Source organism: Eubalaena glacialis, chromosome 4 (assembly GCF_028564815.1).
Source record: "Eubalaena glacialis isolate mEubGla1 chromosome 4, mEubGla1.1.hap2.+ XY, whole genome shotgun sequence".
NCBI classification, from domain to species: domain Eukaryota; kingdom Metazoa; phylum Chordata; class Mammalia; order Artiodactyla; family Balaenidae; genus Eubalaena; species Eubalaena glacialis.
Window position 1 is genome coordinate 111,172,644 of NC_083719.1, and position 20,900 is coordinate 111,193,543.

At 37.1% G+C, this 20,900-nt stretch overlaps 1 protein-coding gene and 1 non-coding gene across 5 annotated transcripts in view; one reads left to right on the forward strand and one right to left on the reverse strand.

Moving 5' to 3' along the window:
* The window catches only part of AFF4 (ALF transcription elongation factor 4), a 97,192-nt gene that overhangs the window by 13,107 nt on the left and 63,185 nt on the right, over positions 1-20,900 (reverse strand). For all 4 annotated transcript variants that reach the window (XM_061189595.1, XM_061189596.1, XM_061189593.1 and 1 more), the window contains 10 exons: positions 18,776-18,830; positions 18,284-18,321; positions 17,700-17,862; positions 16,124-17,041; positions 12,983-13,071; positions 12,133-12,373; positions 7,837-7,931; positions 7,157-7,220; positions 6,907-7,043; positions 5,844-5,915 (listed from right to left, as the gene is read on the reverse strand). In XM_061189595.1, coding sequence (XP_061045578.1) covers positions 5,844-5,915; positions 6,907-7,043; positions 7,157-7,220; positions 7,837-7,931; positions 12,133-12,373; positions 12,983-13,071; positions 16,124-17,041; positions 17,700-17,862; positions 18,284-18,321; positions 18,776-18,830 — 1,872 coding nt within the window. The remainder of the gene's footprint in view (positions 1-5,843; positions 5,916-6,906; positions 7,044-7,156; positions 7,221-7,836; positions 7,932-12,132; positions 12,374-12,982; positions 13,072-16,123; positions 17,042-17,699; positions 17,863-18,283; positions 18,322-18,775; positions 18,831-20,900) is intronic.
* Positions 14,318-14,389, forward strand: TRNAK-UUU (transfer RNA lysine (anticodon UUU)). The gene has a single exon. It is a non-coding gene; the product is annotated as a tRNA-Lys (tRNA).

Here is a 20,900-nt window from a genome sequence, read left to right on the forward strand (position 1 = left end):
TCAGGGTCTTTTGTGTTTCCATATGAATTGTAAGATTTTTTGTTCTAATTCTGTGAAGAATGCCATTGGTAGTTTGATAGGGACTGCACTGAATCTGTAGATTGCTTTGGGTAGTATAATCATTTTCACAATATTGATTCTTCCAATCCAAGAACATGGTATATTCCTACATCTGTTTATGTCATCTTTGATATCTTACATCAGTGTTTCATAGTTTTCTGAGTACAAGTCTTTTGCCTCCTTAGCCAGGTTTATTCCTAGGTATTTTATTCTTTTTGTTGCAATGGTAAATGGGAGTGTTTCCTTAATTTCTCTTTCTGATTTTTCGTTGTTGGTGTATAGGAATGCCAGAGATTTCCGTGCATTAATTTTGTATCCTGCAACCTTACCAAATTCATTGATTAGTTCTAGTAGTTTTCTGGTGGCATCTTTAGGATTTTCTATGTATAGTATCTGCAAACAGTGACAGTTTTACTTCGTTTCCAATTTGTATTCTTTTTATTTCTTTTTCTTCTGATTGCCGCGGATAGAACTTCCAAAACTATATTGAATAAGAGTGGCGAGAGTGGACATCCTTGTCTTCTTCCTGATCTTAGTGGAAATGCTTTCAGTTTTTCACCATTGAGTATGATGTTTGCTGTGGGTTTGTCGTATATGGCCTTTATTATGTTGAGGTAGGTTCCCCCTATGCCCACTTTCAGGAGAGTTTTTATCATAAATGGGCGTTGAATTTTGTCAAAAGCTTTTTCTGCATCTATTGAGATGATCATATGGTTTTTATTCTTCAGTTTGTTAATATGGTGTATCACATTGATTGATTTGCATATATTGAAGAATCCTTGCATTCCTGGGATACATCCCACTTGATCATGGTGTATGATCCTTTTAATATGTTGTTGGATTCTGTTTGCTAGTATTTTGTTCAGGGTTTTTGTATCTATGTTCATCAGTGATATTGGTCTATAATTTTCTTTTCTTGTGATATCTTTTTCTGGTTTTGGTATCAGGGTGATGGTGGCTTCATAGAACGAATTTGGGAGTGTTCCTCCCTCTGCAATTTTTGGGAAGAGTTTGAGAAGGATCGATGTTAGCTCTTCTCTAAATGTTTGATACAACTCGCCTGTGAAGCCATCTGGTCCTGGACTTCTGTTTGTTGGAAGATTTTTAATTACAGTTTCAATTTCATTACTTGTGATAGGTCTGTTTATATTTTCTAATTCTTCCTAGTTCAGTCTTGGAAAATAGTACCTTTCCAAGAATTTGTCCATTTCTTCGTGGTTGTCCATTTTTATTGGCATATAGTTGTTTGCAGTAGTCTCTTATAATCCTTTGTATTTCTGCAGTGTCAGTTGTGACTTCTTTCTCATTTCTAATTTTATTGATTTGCGTCCTCTCCCTTTTTTTCTTGATGAGTCTGGCTAAGGGTTTATCAATTTTGTTTATCTTCTCAAAGAACCAACTTTTAGTTTTGTTTATTTGTTTATTTATTTATGGGCTGCATTGGGTCTTTGTTGCTGTGTGCAGGCTTTCTTTAGTTGTGGCGAGCGGGGGCTACTCTTCATTGTGGTGTGTGGGCTTCTCATCGTGGTGGCTTCTCCTGTTGCGGAGCATGGGCTCTAGGTGCGTGGGCTCTGTAGTTGTAGCTCGCAGGCTCTAGAGCATAGGCTCAGTAGTTGTGGTGCACAGGGCTTAGTTGCTCCGCAGCACATGGGATCTTCCTGGACCAGGGATCGAACCCATGTCTCCTGCATTGGCAGGCGGATTCTTAACCACCGCGCCACCAGGGAATTCCCCAACTTTTAGTTTTATTGATCTTTGCTACTGTTTTCTTCGTTTCTCTTTCACTTATTTCTGCTCTGATCTTTATGATTTCTTTCCTTCTACTACTGACTTTGGGTTTTCTTTGTTCTTCTTTCTCCAGTTGCTTTAGGTATAGAGTTAGATTGTTTGAGATTCTTCTTGTTACTTGAGGTGAGATTGAATTGCTATAAACTTCCCTCTTAGAACTGCTTTTGCTGAGTCCCATAGGTTTTGGGTTGTCACGTTTTCATTGTTATTTGTTTCCATGTATTTTTTTATTTCTTATTTGATTTATTCAGTGATCTCTTGGTTATTGAGTAGCACACTGTTTACCCTCCATGTATTTGTGTTTTTTACAGTTTTTTTCCTGTAGCTGATTTCCAATCTCATAGCATTGTGGTCAGAAAAATGCTTGATATGATTTCAATTTTCTTAAATTTTCCAAGGCTTGATTTGTGACCCAAGATGTGATCTATCCTGGAGAATGTTCCATATCCACTTGAGAAGAAAGTGTATTCTGCCACTTTAGGGTGGAATGTTCTATAAATATCAATTAAACCTATCTGGTCTATTGTGTCATTTAAAGCTTGTGTTTCCTTATTTATTTTCTGTTTGGATGAGCTGTCCATTGATGTAAGTGGGGTGTTAAAGTCCCCTACAATTATTGTGTTACTGTTGATTTCCCCTTTCATGGTTGTTAGCATTTGCCTTATGTATTGAGGTGCTCCTATGTTGGGTACATAAACATTTATAATTGTTATATCTTCTTCTTGGATTGATCCCTTGATCATCATGTAGTGTCCTTCCTTATCTCTTGTAACAGTCTTTATTTTAAAGTCTATTTTATCTGATATGAGTATTGCTACTCCAGCTTTCTTTTGATTTCCATTTGCATGGAATATCTTTTTCCATCCCTTCACTTTGTCTGTATGTGTCCCTAGGTCTGAAGTGGGTCTCTTGTAGACAGCATACATATGGGTCTTGTTTTTGTATCCATTCAGCCAGTCTGTGTCTTTTGGTTGGGGCATTTAATCCATTTACATTCAAGGTTATTATCGATATGTATGTTCCTATTACCATTTTCTTAATTGTTTTGGGTTTGTTTTTGTGGGTCTTTTTCTCCTCTGTGTTTCCCACTTAGAGAAGTTCCTTTACCATTTGTTGTAAAGCTGGTTTGGTGGTGCTGAATTCTCTTAGCTTTTGCTTGTCTGAAAAGCTTTTGATTTCTCCGTTGAATCTGAATGAGACCCTTGGTAGGTAGAGTAATCTTGGTTGTAAGTTATTCTCTTTCATCACTTAAGTATATCCTGCCACTCCCTTCTGGCCTGCAGAGTTTCTGCTGAAAAATCAGCTGATAACCTTATGGGGATTCCTTTGTATGTTATTTTTTGCTTTTCCATTGCTGCTTTTAATATTTTTTCTTTGAATTTAATTTTTGTTAGTTTGATTAATATGTGTCTTGGTGTGTTTCTCCTAGGGTCTATCCTGTATGGGACTCTCTGTGCTCCCTGAACTTGGGTTACTATTTCCTTTCCCATGTTAGGGAAGTTTTCCACTATAATCTCTTCAAATATTTTCTCAGATTCTTTCTTTTTCTCTTCTGCTTCTGGGATCCCTACAATTCAAATGTTGGTGTGTTTAGTGTTGTCCCAGAGGTCTCTGAGATTGTCTTCAATTCTTTTCATTCTTTTTTCTTTATTCTGCTCCTTGGCAGTTACTTTCACCATTCTGTCTTCCAGCTCACTTATTTGTTCTTCTGCCTCAACTATTCTGTTATTGATTCTGTATTTTTCATTTCAGTTATTGTGTTGTTCATCTCTGTTTGTTTGTTCTTTAGGTCTTCTAGATCTTTGTTGAACATTTCTTGTATTTTCTCAATCCGTGCCTCCATTCTATTTCCGAGATTCTGGATCATCTTTACCATCATTACTCTGAATTCTTTTTCAGGTAGATTGCCTATTTCCTCTTCATTTATTTGGTCTTGTAGGTTTTTACCTTGCTCCTTCATCTGTGACATATTTTTTTTGCTGTCTCTCTTTTTTTTTTTTTCTTTTGATGGTTGGGATTGTTTTCCTGTCTACTGGTTGTTTGGCCTGAGGCTTCCAGCACTGGAGTTTGTAGGCTGTTGGGTAGATCTGGGTCTTGGTGCTGAGATGAGGACCTTTGGGAGACCTCACTCTGATGAATATTCCCTGGGGTCTGAGGTTCTCTGTTAGTCCAGTGGTTTGGACTCGGAGCTCCCACAGTAGGAGCTTTGGCCCAATCCCCAGCTCGTGAACCAAGATCCCGCAAGCCGTGCAGGGTGGCAAAAAAAGAAAAAGAAAAAGAAAAAGAAAAGAAGAGCAGAGCAATAACAAAGAGTGAAAAATAAAATTAGACTAGGAAACTAACAGATATGTTAGAAAGAATATAAAAATAAAAATATAGATGAAACAACAATTGGAAAGTAAAACAGAACCACAATAGTAAAAAAGAGAAGGGGGGAAAAAAAAAAGGAGAAAAGGCCTTCGCTGTGTGGGTGGGGCTTAGGCGGGGTGGGGGGGGTTTTAGGCTGTGGGCAGGGCCTCTGTTTAGGACCCACGGGGCTGGAAAAGGCCCTGGGGGGGGCGGGGGTCAGGCCTAGGCTCAACAAAACAGAAGGGGCCCAGGCGTGCCTCTGGTTTGCCCCGAGTGGGCGGGGCAAATGCCCTCCTCACCTCTCCTGCTCCTCAGGTCCTGGAGGGTCCCTCCCACTTGCCTCTCCTGTTCTCCCCCACCCTCCCTCCTACGCCCCCAGGACCAACACAGCCCGGAGCGGGCCTCTGAGGGCATAGGACCTGGCCTGAGAGCTGGGCAGGCTTCCTGGGCCAACTGGGCAGGGGAAACTCTAGGTGCACTCCCCCCTGATCCGAGCCCCCGAGGGTCCCTCTGGGCGTGAAAACCCCTCCCCCATCCCAGCCACCCCTCAGCGGCACGGTCCTGCCCCGCCTCCACTTCTGCTCTCCCCTCAGTCCCCCCACGTCCTACCCGGTCGCTTGGGGGTTCCTCCCGTCTCCTTGGGCGTCAAGGTCTCCCGCCAGCGTCCGGCAGGCGCCCTAGTTGTGGGGAGACGCTAACTCCGCGTCTTCCCATGCCACCATCTTGACTCCTGGCTCTGAATATTACAATTCTGATGTAACATATATAAACCCAAAGCGGCTTACAAAGGCCCTGCATGATCATCACTGCCTACCTCTCCAGTTACTTTCACTTACTTCTCCCTGTCTTTTAGTTCCTTGACAGAAAGTTTCCAGTTTCTTTCCACTATCCAGCTGTGTACACGTTTCCTCTACCTAAGGATTAAGTATCCCTACATTTTACCCTTATAGTTACATAAACTTTTCCTTCAAAGTACTTAATTCATATACTTGTGTGGTTATTTGATTAATTTCTGTTTTTTCACACTAGACACTAGACTCCATGACAAATAGGACCATGTCAGTTTTTCCCAAGGCTGCACTCCCAGTTGTTAAACATGTGCCAGGTAAAGTATATACCCACAACAAATAAACTATATCTCTGGGAACAAGCAAACAAACCATATTCTTTATCCTGAGCAAGCTAGATGTTTGCTCCCTAAGGTAAGGTATATGTATATGTAAATGGAGAGAGAGGCTACCAAAAGAAGAGCCTGGATTTTTTATTTTTTTTCTGGATTTTTTATAGTGTCCACCTTTACTTCAATACACAACAGAAGTCTGAGAGTAATAAAAATAAACTATAGTTAAATATAAAAAAAAACCAAAAAACCAGAGCCTGAAAAAGTGACCACTTAAGACAACAGAAAGTTCTAATATCAGTCCCCCTCTACCAAGGCTTTTGTCAAGAGGGCAATGGATCAGAGACTCACAACAACTTAAATATTTCTGTAGGAATTCTGAGTTATTTTCTACTTTACCCATCAAGAACAGATTTATGACTGAGTTATGGAAGGAAGATTCAAGGATAACTTTCAGAAGAACATAGCACAATTCATTATGAAGCTGCTTTGTCATCTAGCAGAGGCTAAAACACACAACACTTACCAAAGTACTGTGAGTCTTTTATCTGCAGCTGTAGCATCTGGTGCCAAGTAATTCTTTAGCTTCATGGTGTATCTGTGAGATAATATAAGAAACAAATGACACAAAATATAATACTTCATCTGTCTTATGACCTCTTTAGTCCTCTAAACATTAGAATCAAACCTAAATAAAGGCAAAAATACCCACTAAAGCAGAGGTCCCCAACCCCCGGGCCACGGACCGGTACTGATCTGTGGCCTGTTAGGAACTGAGCAGCACAGCAGGAGGTGAGCAGTGGGCGAGCGAGCGAAGCTTCATCTGTATTTACAGCTGCTCCCCATAATTCGCATTACCGCCTGAGCTCCTCCTCCTGTCAGATCAGCAGCGGCATTAGATTCTCATAGGAACATGAACCCTACTGTGAACTACGCATATGCGGGATCTAGGTTGTGTGCTCCTTATGAGAATCTAATGCCTAATGATCTGAGGTGGAGCTGAGGCGGTGATGCTAGCGCTGGGGAGTGGCTGCAAATACAGATTATCATTAGCAGAGAGGTTTGACTGCACAGAGACCATAATAAATCAATTGCTTGCATACTCATATCAAAACCCTATCAATGAGTGGCAAGTGACAATTAAGCTGTATCTTACAGAGTAGACTGGACATAAGCAACACACTTTGGGTGTCACTGTCTCCCATCACCCCCTGATGGGACCATCTAGTTGCAGGAAAACAAGCTCAGGGCTCCCACTGATTCTGCATTATGATGAGTTCCATAATTATTTCATTATATATTACAATGTAATAATAATAGAAATAAAGTACACAATAAATGTAATGCGCTTGAATCATCCCAAAACCATCTCCCACCCCCGGTCCGTGGAAAAATTGTCTTCCACAAAACCAGTCCTTGGTGCCAAAAAGGTTGGAGACTGCTGCACTGAAGTGTCTAGTTCTCCTTATCCAAGGACAATAAAGGACTAAGGATCCTCTTTAGCTTTACTGTATATAATTATATTAGTCTTTTCCTAGAAGGACCAGAGAAATATTATTGCCAGTGATGTGGCAAGTCTTCCCACTTACTTGATGAGCTCCACCGTCTCTGAATACATAAGGAATGGGGATTTGGATTCCTGAGCATTTTTCTCTAATGCATTCCCACATTCAATGAAAGATACCACAGCATCAAGATAGTATACAGCTTTCTCAAACCTATCAGACTGAAGAAAGGAGAATAAAGGTAAATGAGAGCCACACTGATGTACTATGAGAACAAATGAAGATTTAAGTTAATTTGATTAAATATATAAATGTGAGGAGAATATTTACATACCAATGCATCTGCATTGTGCTTTAGCTTTTTTGCTTCTTGTAAATAATGGTCTGCTGAATAATTTCTGCAATGTAAATTTTTATTATAAGTAAAATGGTAAATATTTTCATAATACTAGTTCACTTTAGTCTCTAATATTCCTCAGTTTTCATGTCCTCAAGTAAAGAAAATGAACTATTACTAAACATTCAATTCAGTTTTTTCTGATGAATGTTTATATTGGGTTAAGAGCATAAATCATTTTGGCCAACTTGGCAAATTTTCTACTAGGAAAACAGAAATCAAACTCCCTAGTATTAAATGCTAACTTACCCAAGTTGTTTGAAAGATTGAGAGTAAACAAAATGTGGGTATGAAAAATAACCTTTTATCAAAATGGAGGGGAAAAAAAAACCAACATTGCTCTTACTTATTTAAGAAAGCCCTTATTTTAGACAGTAAAGTCAGCAGCAGTAAGATTCTACTGGAAGGTACATTATTCACATTCCCCATGAGAATCATGGAGTTAATAAGTTAAAGGAGCAATACTTGGACTAGTAGGTGCCTTTCAAATTAAAATCTGAATATTCTGTGATCACAACACAATCAATTCTTCTGGTTACTGACAGAAATTAAAATGAGTTTTTTATATGCTGACTGGAATGATTTCTTGAATGCATAAAAAATCATATTTATCTCACCTGTCGTCAAAGGCAAGCTTCGTTCTCCGAGGCTTAGCAGCATCAGGAGTTGGTGTAGATGGAGGACAGTTAGAAGAGCTATTTGGAGCCTTTTCCTGACCAAAAAAATATATATAACTACGTTGAAAATTGTGAGATTAAAATTAAACTAAAAGTATTTGAGCCAGTGGTTAAAAAGCAAACAAAATTCCATTGTCTTTGGTAATTAATTTCCTTGTTATAAAATATTAAAATCTCAGAATGTAAATGTCCTTTTTATGGAATGAGCCCATTTTATATAACCAAAAATATTCTTTATAATATCAGGGGTCTACTATGTGCCAGGCACTGACCCTGGCACTTGTAAAAACATAAGGAAGACACAAACCTATTATCAATATAGCAGTACTACTTAAGACGAAATTTACTGGTAATAACTGGTCGATGAAAACAACAATAATATCTAACATCTACTATGTGCCTACTACTTACTAGGCACTCAGTTAACCAAGTACTTAGCACAATCTTTAATCCTTCAACAACCCTATGAAATAGGTACTGCTATTAGGATAGAATAAAAAGTATTCTCAAGGAGGCTGAGTAACTTGTCCAAGTTCAAACAGCTTTTAAGCAGTATTCCTAGAAACTGGGCTTTAAGTCCAGATCTGTCAGATTTCAAAAGCCAGGACAGGGACTTCCCTGGTGGTCCAGTGGCTAAGACTCCATGCTGCCAATGCAGGGGGCCCGGGTTTGATCCCTGGTCAGGGAACTAAGATCCCACATTCCGCAACTACTGAGCTCGAGTGCTGCAATGAAGACCCAGCACAGCCAAAAAAAGAGCCTGGACACTTTCTTAAATTTTATTCTGCCTCCTATCAACATGTCCATCCTGTCTCCTATCAACACAGACCTCTATGCAATGGCTATGACCCTGTCCTCCCAACTGCTTCCCCATCCAGCCCCATGACACAATAATATATATTTTATTACTTATGCTTAAAATCTATTTTAAAAAAACCATGTAACCACTTTTTTTTTCTTTTCTTGTAAAAGAGTCCTTCAGTTCCACCCATTACAGCTTCCTTCATCGGATGAATGGATAAAGAAGATGTGGCACATATATACAATGGAATATTACTCAGCGATAAAAAGAAATGAAATGGAGGTATTTGTAGTGAGGTGGATGGAGCTAGAGTCTGTCATACAGAGTGAAGTAAGTCAGAAAGAGAAAAACAAATACAGTATGCTAACACATATATACGGAATCTAAGGGAAAATGAAGGTCATGAAGAACCTAGTGGCAAGATGGGAATAAAGACACAGACCTACTAGAGAATGGACTTGAGGATATGGGGAGGGGGAGGGGTAAGATGTGACAGGGTGAGAGAGTGGCATAGACATATATACACTAACAAATATAAAATAGATAGCTAGTGGGAAGCAGCCGCATAGCACAGGGAGATCAGCTCAATATTTTGTGACCACCTAGAGGGGTAGGATAGGGAGGGTGGGAGGGAGGGAGATGCAAGAGGGAAGAGATATGGGAACATATGTATATGTATAACTGATTCACTTTGTTATAAAGCAGAAACTAACACACCATTGTAAAGCAATTATACTCCAATAAAGATGTTTTAAAAAAAAAAAAAAAAAGAATGAAAATAAAAGCCCTGAGATTTGAGAAAATGCTAAGCTCTTTACGCAGTCTGCATGTTTATGAAATGGCTTCCTAAATACTGCTGCAATCTAACATTACTTGGACAGCTTTCCCTCTGTGTTTTATAAACAGATCTACAAGTGCCTAAGTTTAAGTTTATTGATGGAAAACTGAAGTTTCTGAAAATAAAAAAAAATTACCACGTGTGGTAAGAGATGCTAACTAGTCTTACTGCGGTGATTGTTCTGCAATATATACATATACGTGATCATCATGTTGTACACCTGAAACTAATATAATGTTATATATCAACTATATCTCAATTAAAAAAAAACTGGAAGAACTTCTCTCAGTGAGCAATAGGACAAACTGACAAAATATCAGTCAGCATACAGAAGGTGTGAAAACATGATTAATCTAACTGAATTATATAGCTCCCTGTCCCCAATTCATGTGGAAGACACAGTCTTTTCAAACAAATATAGAACATTACAAAAATCTACCATATACTATGCTCTTTTATAAAGCAACTCTTAACAAATATCAAAAGATTGCTACACGCAGATCACTTTCCAGCCCCATTGCAACTAAGGTAGAAGTACTAACCAAAAGACAACTAGAAAATCTCTATGTTTGGAAAGTGAGTAACATGTTTAAATAACTCTTGGATCCAAGATGAAATCAGAAAGGAAATTAAAATCATTTTAAACTGAGTTATAAAAATATTATATACCAAATCTTGAAGATGCAGCTAAAGCAGTATTTAGAGGAAAAAATATAGTCTAACTGCTTATATTAGAATATTAGAGAAAAAGGACTTAAAATTAATTAAAAAAAACTTGAGCTAGGTATCAATCTTTAAAAGTTAATAAACAGCAGCAAAACAAAAAGAAATTAAAAGGAAATTATAAAGCGTGTAAGTTAATGAAACAGAAGACAAAAATAAACTACAGAGAATAAAGACAAAGAAAGGTTGTTTTTTTGAAAAGACAAGTAAAAGTGATAAGGCTCTAATGAGACCGATTAAGGAAAAGAGAAAGATGGCACAGAAAACTAATACTAAAAATAAAAGAGGATCATAAGTAGCAATATTATAGATATTAAAAACATAAGAGACTATAATGAACAAAATTTATGCCAACATATTTCAAAAATTTGATATCAGCAAATATCTAGAAAAACAGAAAATAAAAATTATATGTAATTTTGGTTTTTCACGTTACCTAATTTTTCTTTAGTTGATATGGGAAAGAGCATACTTTCTAAGTTAATTATAGAATTTTCTTTAATAAACCCATATATAATTGCCTAAACTGGAAACTGCCAAGACTAACATTAACAATTTTAACAACTGTTAAGTGCCACAAGATCTTGAAATCAAAGGGGTCAGGGCCAATACATTTTATATCTTGTTGATAACAACAAAATACCAAATAACTACATCTGATCCAAATGTTTCCTCATTATCCAGTAAGTTAAGCACTGGATAAAACACAAAACAAGTAAGATACAAATCCCTGCTTTCAAGAACCTGACAAACCAATAAGGAAGAGACACAGAGAGTGTTACCTATGAGCTAACAGAAGCCAAATGAGCAGGTGAGCTCACTTAATGAGTGCATTTAAAGAGAGAGAGAGAGACAGAGACAGAGAGAGAGAGAGAGAAGAGATTTAAAGAAAGAAGCACACAGACCTGAAATCCTACAGTTCCAGGATGGGAAATGGAGAAAGAGCCAGTCAGGAGGTGGACAGAGAACTGGGACAGTGAAAGAGGCCAACAGAACAGGTTCCTCGAGGGCACTAGGACTAACTCTCTAAACTACTATGGAAGGGGGTCCAGCAGGAGAAAAAGTCTTCTGTATATCTCAATTGAGATGTTCACAATTTAAATTGCCTCAAAATTTAAAAGATTTAATTACCACATTTAATAAGCACAACTAACTGCCTTTAACAGTCAATTTTTTTCAACTCTGAAGTCTTTGTTTATTTAAGTCACAAATAATTCAGTAAATTATATACTTAAAAATCTAGGTATTTTCTTAATTTTGTCAGGTAGTTTGCTCCTGATCAGAACACTTTAGAAAGCAATACAAATAACCTGGTAAACAAATTCAGGGTGAGAGCCTAAAGTATAGCCTTGAAAAAGCTTCTCTGATCTAATTACATGCCCACAAACATTAACAGTATTCCCCTACATTATGATCATGCTCTAGAAATAATTCCAGTGGTAGCTCAGCTAAAGAAATATTTTCTTCTTCATGAAGCCAAATGGTTGCTTTATCACTTTATAAGTAGTATAACTTGCTTATAAAATCTAGTTCTAAAAAATCCAAAGTCCATTTAAAACCATAGATAAGAACCCGATCAGAACAACTGGAGCTATTTATAAATTTGATCATAATCAATTGTTTTTTCATAACCAACTTTTCCAATTATGGGTTTCTGTCCTAACTAATATGCATATGGCCAGATGACTTCATTCCTTTCATGGTCTCAGATCACTGCACAAGTTTATTAACAAGATTATGACATTTTGAGAGTAAAAATGCACAGGTCTATAAAATTAAGATGTTTACAAAATTTTCAAAGCACAGTGTCACCTTGGAGAAGTCACATGGCAAGGAGATTTTTTTCAAAAGGCTCAAGCCCCCAGTGCCTTACCTTGACCTCCTTAGAGCTACTGGAAGTCTTCCCTTCAGTCCTCTTCTGCTTTGACGTGGAGGAACTGTTTTTGCTGCTGCCGCTATTTTCCTTGTTGCTATTATTACTTGACTTTAAGGAAGAAGACTGACTAATAGTCCTCTTCCGAGAGCCATGCTCTGTTTTTGGATCTTTTGAAGGAACAGGCCCAGCAGGAGAAGGCAACAAATCTTTTTCTTTAGCAGCACTCTGTTTAGATGACCTGCCAAACCAAACAAATGCCCTCATTTCTCCACACGGTCATAGAGGAGTGATGGATTTTTTCCACTTGACTTTGCCTGCTTTCAAGACAAATTTGTTTTTCCCTATTTGATTACTAGAACACATGATTTCTGCAAAACAAAATAAAACTGTAAATTTCATGAGGGCAGACATCTTGTCTGGTGTTTCCCCCCATCATGGTTGTATACCCAGTGCCTAAACCTTGGCCTGCCACACAAGTATTCAATAAATAGTGGTTGAATAAATTAACAAAAAGATGAATGGTGAATGATGATATTAATGCTCATAAGTATCCTGCAGGTTATACCTAAGCTTGTCACCGAGCCTGAAAGAGGTAAAGCTTTACTTTAATTCTTATCCTATAAATACCTCCTATTCCACTAAAAAAAGGAGAGAGGAAGATGTGACTGAATCTTAATTGCTTTTCATCCCAATTAGCTAAAAGCAAAACCTCCCACTATTTGGTATATGACTGTGTACAGATGTGTATGACATATACTTACTAAAAGGAACATTCTAAGAGCATGTTAGAAAGTACCCAATAGCAAATAACAGATTGACACACATGTAACATGTTTTGCAAACGTACTCTTTGTTGCTGGATGGCTTGTGGCCTGCCGAATTCTTGTCTTCCGTTTTGGGTTTCTTGCTCTCATTGGCTCTGTTATCATCTTCATTCTGCATGAAAAATAGAAAAAAAGCAGCTAGGTTTGATTTCTATTCATCAAATTTCAGTTTCCAGTACTAGTTACCCTCAAACAGTTTATCTCTGATAAATTTCAGAAAGAAGATAAATGTGAAGTGAAAGAATTCATTTAAACGATGTTCAATAAATTAGGTTTTAAGTCTGAGAAGGAGCCTCCTATTTTACATAAGAAGAGCTGAAATGCTGCAACAGTCTTTTCGTGGCATCTTTTCAGCCTAATGATTTGGGGAGGGCTGGGGATGAGATTATAATTAAGATATAATTCACATACCATAAAATTCCCTTTAAAAGTATACAATTCAATGGCTTTTAGCATATTCACAAAGTTGTACAACCATCACCACAATCAATTTTAGGATATTTTCATTATCTCAAAAAGCACCCTGTTCTCCATTGGCAGTCACTTCCCATTCCCTCCACCCCCAGATCTGGCAATCACTAATTTACACATTTTGTCTTTATGGATTTGCCTATTCTACACATTTCATAAAGTGTAATCATACAATATGTGTGGCCTTTGTGTCTGGCTCCCTTCACTTAGCATAATATTTTTAAGGTTCATCTACGTTGTAAGATTTGTCAGTACTTTATTTCTTTTTATGGCTGAATATATGGTGGTATGCATATACCACATTTTATTTATCCATTCATCAACTGAGTTGTTTCTACTTTTCAAGTACAGGTTTTTGTATGGACATGTTTTCACTGTTCTTGGGTATATACCTATGAGTGCAATTGCTGGGTCATAAGGTAATACTACATATTTACTTTGTGAGGAACTGCTAAGCTATGTTCCAAAGTGGCTACATCATCTTACATTCCCACCAGCACTGCAGTTCTCCACATCTTCACCAGTACTCGTTACTGTCCATCTTTTTGCTTATAGTCAAGCCTAATGATTTTTGAAAAACTTTTTTGCTGAAACAAAAGCTATGGGCCTGTCCATAATCCCCAAGCTACTTGCTTGATGAATTTAAGATTTCCTATTGACTTAAATATCAGGGCACGAATATTGCAAACTTTCTGCCATAACAAAAGAATTTGTTCCCATACACAAATGATTAAAGTTGGACATGTGAAAACATGAGAAAAAGGAATCCCCATTCTTCATTATCCTTGGCTGGGTCTCTTCTCAGTACTATCTGCTTTATCTTCAGGAACTGCCTCTGACACTTAATTTTACCAAAGCAGCAAATCTCAAAAATCATCACTGGGAATTCCCTGGCGGTCTAGTGGTTAGGACTCGGCGCTTTTACTGCCGGGGCCCGGGTTCAATCCCTGGTCAGGGAACTAAGATCCTGCAAGATGCGGGATCATCACCCAGTTTCCTGGTGATATACATACATTTTATAAAAGCAAAATTTGACTTATAGGTATTGATATAAAAAACCTGTGAGGAATATATGCCAGTGAGATGTGGGGGAGGGAAGGAGATATGGGCCACTTCTTTTAGAGGAAGGGGATTTTTTATTGTAAGTTATATATATTGTAAAATTTTAAACAAAAGAGTAAAAAAAACTCACTTTCTATATTATATTTTAAATGTTTGAAAATTTTACAAGAACATGTAATATCTTTTAAAGACAAAAGGACCATTTTTTTAATTCCATAAGAAACACCTTAGTTTTTTAAAGAGCAGAACGTATCATATACAAGCTCTCATTCATGTAATTCTATTAATTAAATCCCACAACCAAGTCCAGCAATCTGAGGCTGCGGGCTCTAGAGTCTAGCAGCTCTAAACAGCTTACTAGTTGAATAAAACATCCCTTTACTAAAATAATGGAAGCTCATTAGCTATAGCACTGAAAGTAGTAAGCTTCAGTTTTCTAGAAATTCAAATTTTAAAAAATCTTCAACTTCTGAAGGTGCAAAAAAAAAAGAAGTATTATTCTCGTTTGTCCAAATACACATCAGCAGCAGCACACAGTACTGTGGTTTTAAGAAAAAAAGAGAGGAAAAACCTCTGGCTCACTTCATTTTAAGAAAATGCTATATTCTTCCTATCCTCCTACATGAGATTCTCAAGGTCAACTGGGATTGGAGTTTTGTTCTGAGTCCACCTGGCATAGCCATTCTGGTATCTATTCTGTCCACCTGCTCATGTTTTCAGTCTTCTACAATCATATTCACACATATATATCAGGGGAAATTATATTATTCTTCAATACAGATTATTAAAATATACTCTCCTGTAAACATGTCTCACTAGAGCTGAAAGATCAAGCTGTTTTTTCCAAAGAATCTCTATCTATATAGGTAAGTTTTTCAGCTCTTTTCATTATGTGTCTATTATCCTCCAATCACAGATATCCATGAGTTTTCACATTTCCTGGGTCTAAAAAAAGCTGACCTTAAAATATATACCAAGCTTTGTCTCTAAACCCAAATTATCTTGGAAGCATTTAGGGATGAGAGCTGGCAATGTGTCAGCAGATGTTTTTAGTTCTGAACTTGCAGAAATGGGCGTTTGAAAGGTAAAAAAGCTACGGCATAGCTATGTACAATGGATTGGTGAAATTCTTAAGGACATGTTAAAATTGGTGAGTCAATTTACTAGCTGGAATTAGTAATTTAAAAAGTGTGACTTGGAAAAAAAAAAAAAAAAAGTGTGACTTGGTCTGGGTATAAGAGAGAAAAAAGTGTTCGGGACTGTGACAACCTGAAGAGTAAATAATCCCAACTAAAGACATTGAAAACCAAAATTTTAAGAATGTTGTGAAGGCCAGTTTGCAATCTCTGCTTCACTCTCACCTCTATACTGGCCAGCACACATCATGAACAGAAGCAGTGGCTCATTTCTTATTTGATTAGAAACTGTAATTCTTTACTAAAGGAGACAGGAAGAGGCACAGTGGTCTTCAAGAGACTCTTGTGTCTGTAGCTTCTTTGAGGCTTTAGGCTCATCTCTATTTTCCCTCATAGCTGACTCAACTAGCTATTTTTTGGCTTACTGAGATTTCCATTGCATTCTAGATGCTGATGTTCAAAAAACAACAACAACAACAAAAACCCTTTACAAACCTTATGTTTCCTTTTGCCTTTGTTGGAAACTTTTTCTGAGGCTTGTTTCTGAGCCTCTCTTGTGTGCTTTTCTGGAACATTTTTCTTTTCCCCCTTGGGTGTCTCTGTTTCTTTGTAAGGCTTTCCTGGTATTCTAGTCAAGAGATTCAGGTCAATCTTCACAATAAGTGGATACCTGTCATCAGGCTCACTGAGGGGTGAAAGAAGTTCCTTCTCTTCCATAGGAGAGAACATTCGTTGCCGAAAAAAGCTATCTTCTTCCTCCACTGAGGAGGGCTTAACGGGAGTCCTATTACTCTCAGGGTACTTAGGAGTTTGTGAGGAAGGAGGAAGGCTCTCGCTTTCATCCGAGTCTGAGGATGAGGTATCTGTTTCTATGATTTCCCTTGATTTCTGAGAAGATTTGCTTGTTGACTTGTATTTCTTTTTCTCTGCTGAAGGTCGAGGGGAAGATTTGGACTCCTTTTTTATATTGGGTTTCCTTGAGCCTTTGGTGGCTGCTTTGTGTCTGCTGGAGGGCATGCTGGTAGCCATGTCTACAGGGGTTTCACTCTCTATCTTCAGGCCTCCGCGGGGCTCTTCAGCAGCTGCCTTCTCAGTCTTTTTGGGTTGTTTTTTGCCTACAGTTCTCCTCTGTGCTGTGCTGTCACTCTGTGCAGGGGACTTCTGCCTCCCACGCCCACTCTCTGATCCCTTTTGGACAGTTTTGGAGTCTCGTCCAGGAGTAGCAGAACTTGTTTCTTTAGGACCACCTGGATCAGTATAGCTATTCCCTGTGCCCTGTTCTCGGCCTTCCTTTTTATAGCCTTGAGATGATGGGATATTACTGTCCACAGAAGAAGCTGGTGACACTTTATGTGGGTTCACTTTATTCAGCCAATTATCAAGTTGCCATTTGTTTGTGGGTGGTGGTTCAGGCTGAAAAACAGAGAAAGAAGTATGCTTTTTCAGTAGTGAAACTTTCTCCTTCCTTTAAAATCTCAAGGAAGAGGGAAAAACATAATGCCTAATGCCACAAAGGCATTTGTTTTTCATTGTTCTGACTGAACCAAAGCAAAAGGCTAAAAATACTGACTAATAGCTTTAATCACTTGAATGAGAAGATAAGCTTAATGTTATATATAGCCTTTAATTACTGAATATCCCTGTCAGGAATCCAAATGACCATACAGTACATTTAATTCCAGAAAGTAAACAAATGATGTAGGTACCATAGAGATTTTTAACAACATTTTATCAACCTACAGTGAAATTATACTATTTAAGACTTTTTTTTCACCATAACTAAATAACATGAATTACCAGGTTGAAACAAAAATAAAACCCAAAGTAAATAAATCCAATATTTTAGTGACCTGAAATATGACCGCAAATGTTCCCTAATCTAGACCAAATATGTTCACATAACAAGGACACTGAAGTATCTAAGTTTCCTCCAAGATACACAGTTCAGTTTCTTTTTGTCAGAATATGTAATCTTCTTTTCTTCATTTTTATATTTGAAACTAGTCTTAACTGGCCATCACCAGGGGCCTTCAGAGGGCCTATGGAAGGCAGCCCCTTGCCCCCCTCTCACCTCAGGAGATGCACTCTGGGATGGCTCATTTGCCTCACTGTCACTGGAACTACTTTCACTCTCTGAGTCAGATCCAGAGCTGCTTTCAGATCCACTGTGGCTGCTAGAATCATCCCTGGAGTTATCTGCCCCTTCACTATTATGGTGTGAAGGTTCAGAGTTACTAAAAGAGATAAAACATATAAATGACCAAAAGTTTTTTTTTTTAGAGGGACAACAGGTAAGCATTCAAATCTGACAATGAACTTTATTTAAAATGTTTACTATTTGTTAAGCTCTTACAATTCTATGAATCTAGAACTTCATTATAAATGAAATAAATACTTCCTTAAAAAATATCTGAAATGCGGCTCAGCCATTAGTACTTACCTTTAAAAACCAGTTTTACTGTGGTGTAAATTACACACCATAAAATTCACCCATTTTAAGTATACAATCCAATGATTTTTAGTTAATTTACAGAGTTGTAAAACCACCATCACAATCGATAATATTTACTTTATAAGGTCAATTACTCTATCACTACACTGTTATCAGATTGACCCTTCCACTCTAAATAAAACAAGAAATAAAAGGATGCCTACCTTCCAGGTGTACTCCTTGGCATTGTCTTATCACAATCCTAAAATTAAAACATGAGAGGAAATCTGTGAATGAATAAATAGTACTCTATCTGCTTGATGTGAACAGTATCTGAAATCTTAATAGAAAAACTGGCTTCTCTAATGTATGCATCAATGGTCACTTAACACTTACAAAAATACTGTTTTTACCTAAAGAATAATTGCCAGGATAAGATTAAAAGCTGTGTTAATAGTTCTTATTGTCAACAATCTCATGCTTCACGAGTATATTCTGATATATGATAAGTATTAAGAAAAAGCCAGTTTTTTTTAAATAAGAAAAAAATGGAGGTTTAAAAACAAAGCGGAAAACTATAACATTCTAGTGTCAGACAGCAGGAAGGAACTTATTTTAAATAACTGAATCATAAATGTATTATTCAATTATAATTCTTATAAAATACAATGAAAACACTGTATGAAACTGGCAAAATTATATAGTAGTAGACACACCTGTTCCCCATCACTGTCTTCACTGCTGCTTAGTTTTAAGTCATCTTTTAACATACTAAAAGGAAAAGGCAGAAAGGATTATTATTTTTGGAACTTCATCATGGCATACCAGAGTATTAAATATCTACCAATAATTCTAGGAATAATCACTGTGGTAGCCAAAGATTTACTTGAAAAATAAAGAAAACAACAAGTAAGTCTTACTCTATCTGGTTTGGTGCACATCTAGAGTAAAAAATTAAGAAAGGTGGAATTTAACAGTTTTGGAAGCTCACTTTTCCGTAAGTACAATATTCAACTTTCTTTTCTAATTAAACAAAAGCTACCTTCCACAAACTCTTATACTCACTTCTGTTATCTCTAGCTTTTCTCTAATTGCATACACACAAACTCTTTCATTATTAAAACAAATGACCATACGCATACCCAACAGTCCACTAGAGAAATACAACTCCTAAAAGGAAGGAAGATAAAATGAAAGCATCAGCAATTCTCTTTCACTGTCCCCAATGTTTCATGAAGAGATATGTACACTTGGGCGATTGTGAAAACCAGAACACACAAAGTTCTAGTTCATAAATGCCTTGCTATGAAAGACGACTGATCCTTGCAGATGTAACAATTTTGGGTAAGAACCTTGGTTATACAAGAGAAATAACCATGTATAAATTAAAAATAAACTCCAGTCTCCAAATCTTCCTTGATCAAAAAAACACAAATAAATACTATAAGTTGATAGTTTCTGGAATTAGTGTTTGAAAGTAAAATTACAGATTTAAATTTTCCTTAAGGCCATAAAATCAAAATCAAAATTAAAAACTGAGTAATGAACCACAAAACACTCCTTGCCTTTTTACAAGAAAGGAAAAATTAATACAAAGCTTAGGAAGAACTACAACTAGAAAATGTTTAATTTCTCATTACCACTAGCTCCATTTACCTTTCTTCTTAAAATTTCACGACAGTCTCCAATCAGTGGAAAGGAAATCTTCTTTCACTCCAACAACTACTTATACTCTCCCCTCAAAGCTTAACCTGAGTTTCTAAATCTGCTCCCAAATTCAGAGTATCACATAAAAGATCACCTTGAAACAAAGTAACCACATGATTACACGAAAAGTGTTCTAAGGATGACCAATTAAATGGGACAGAGAAAAAGGGTTTTTTCTTTTGGACAAGGGCTTAGTGCATCTTTATGACTGATTTCCTGTAAAGAAATGTACTTACTCTGAATTCTCTCAGCCCTTACGCTTTAATAATGGCAGCTCAATGAACCTGTTTACACATGTGAATATGTCAAAGCTTTTACCAGACCGCTCAAGGTCCTTCATGCTTTTGTTCTGTCAGCAACCAAAGTGATATGCACATACATGGTAAGCTCCCATCAGTTTTCTGCCCATGAATAAATATGATAAATAGGAATTTACATAATTTGAATTCTTCAGCAGTGAGGCTAAACTCCTTGCATTCATATATTTTCATTCTCAGTTCCCACTATGTTTAGCTGAAGAGGCTGAGGTTATCAGTATAGACTGTGGTTATGGTATAAAGTTAGCACTGTGGCCACTTTCTTTAGAATTTTGTTTTAATCACTGGGTTAACTTGTGGTCTCAGGAATTCAGTAGTTAGTTCATTCTTTAAGCTTGGAATTTATTATCATCCAATATACCACCCTATCATATTTTGATTTATTGGGTTGGCCAAAAAGTTCATTCAGGTTTTTCGTAAGATGTTATGGAAAAACCAGAATGAACTTTTTGGCCAACCCAATATATTCCTGGGTCTACCTACAAAATAAAAGTAGGAAAACTTAGACAGTATGAACTATGTTGCTTTCATATTCTACACTTAGTGGTCAAATGGAGGGCTTACTAAGAAGAATCCTATATTTTTTCATGTGGTTTTTTTTAATTAAAAACAAACTATCAACACACACACTTCTGAAAGATGAGAAAAAAGTGTAATCGCAGAGGCAAACTATGGTCCACAAGCGAAATCTAGACCTATTTTGTAAAGAAAGTTTTATTGGAACATAGCCACACCCATAGTCTATGGCTGCTTTCATGCTACAACTGCAGAACTGAGTAGTTGAGACAGAAACCATTTGGCCCCTAAAGCCTAAACT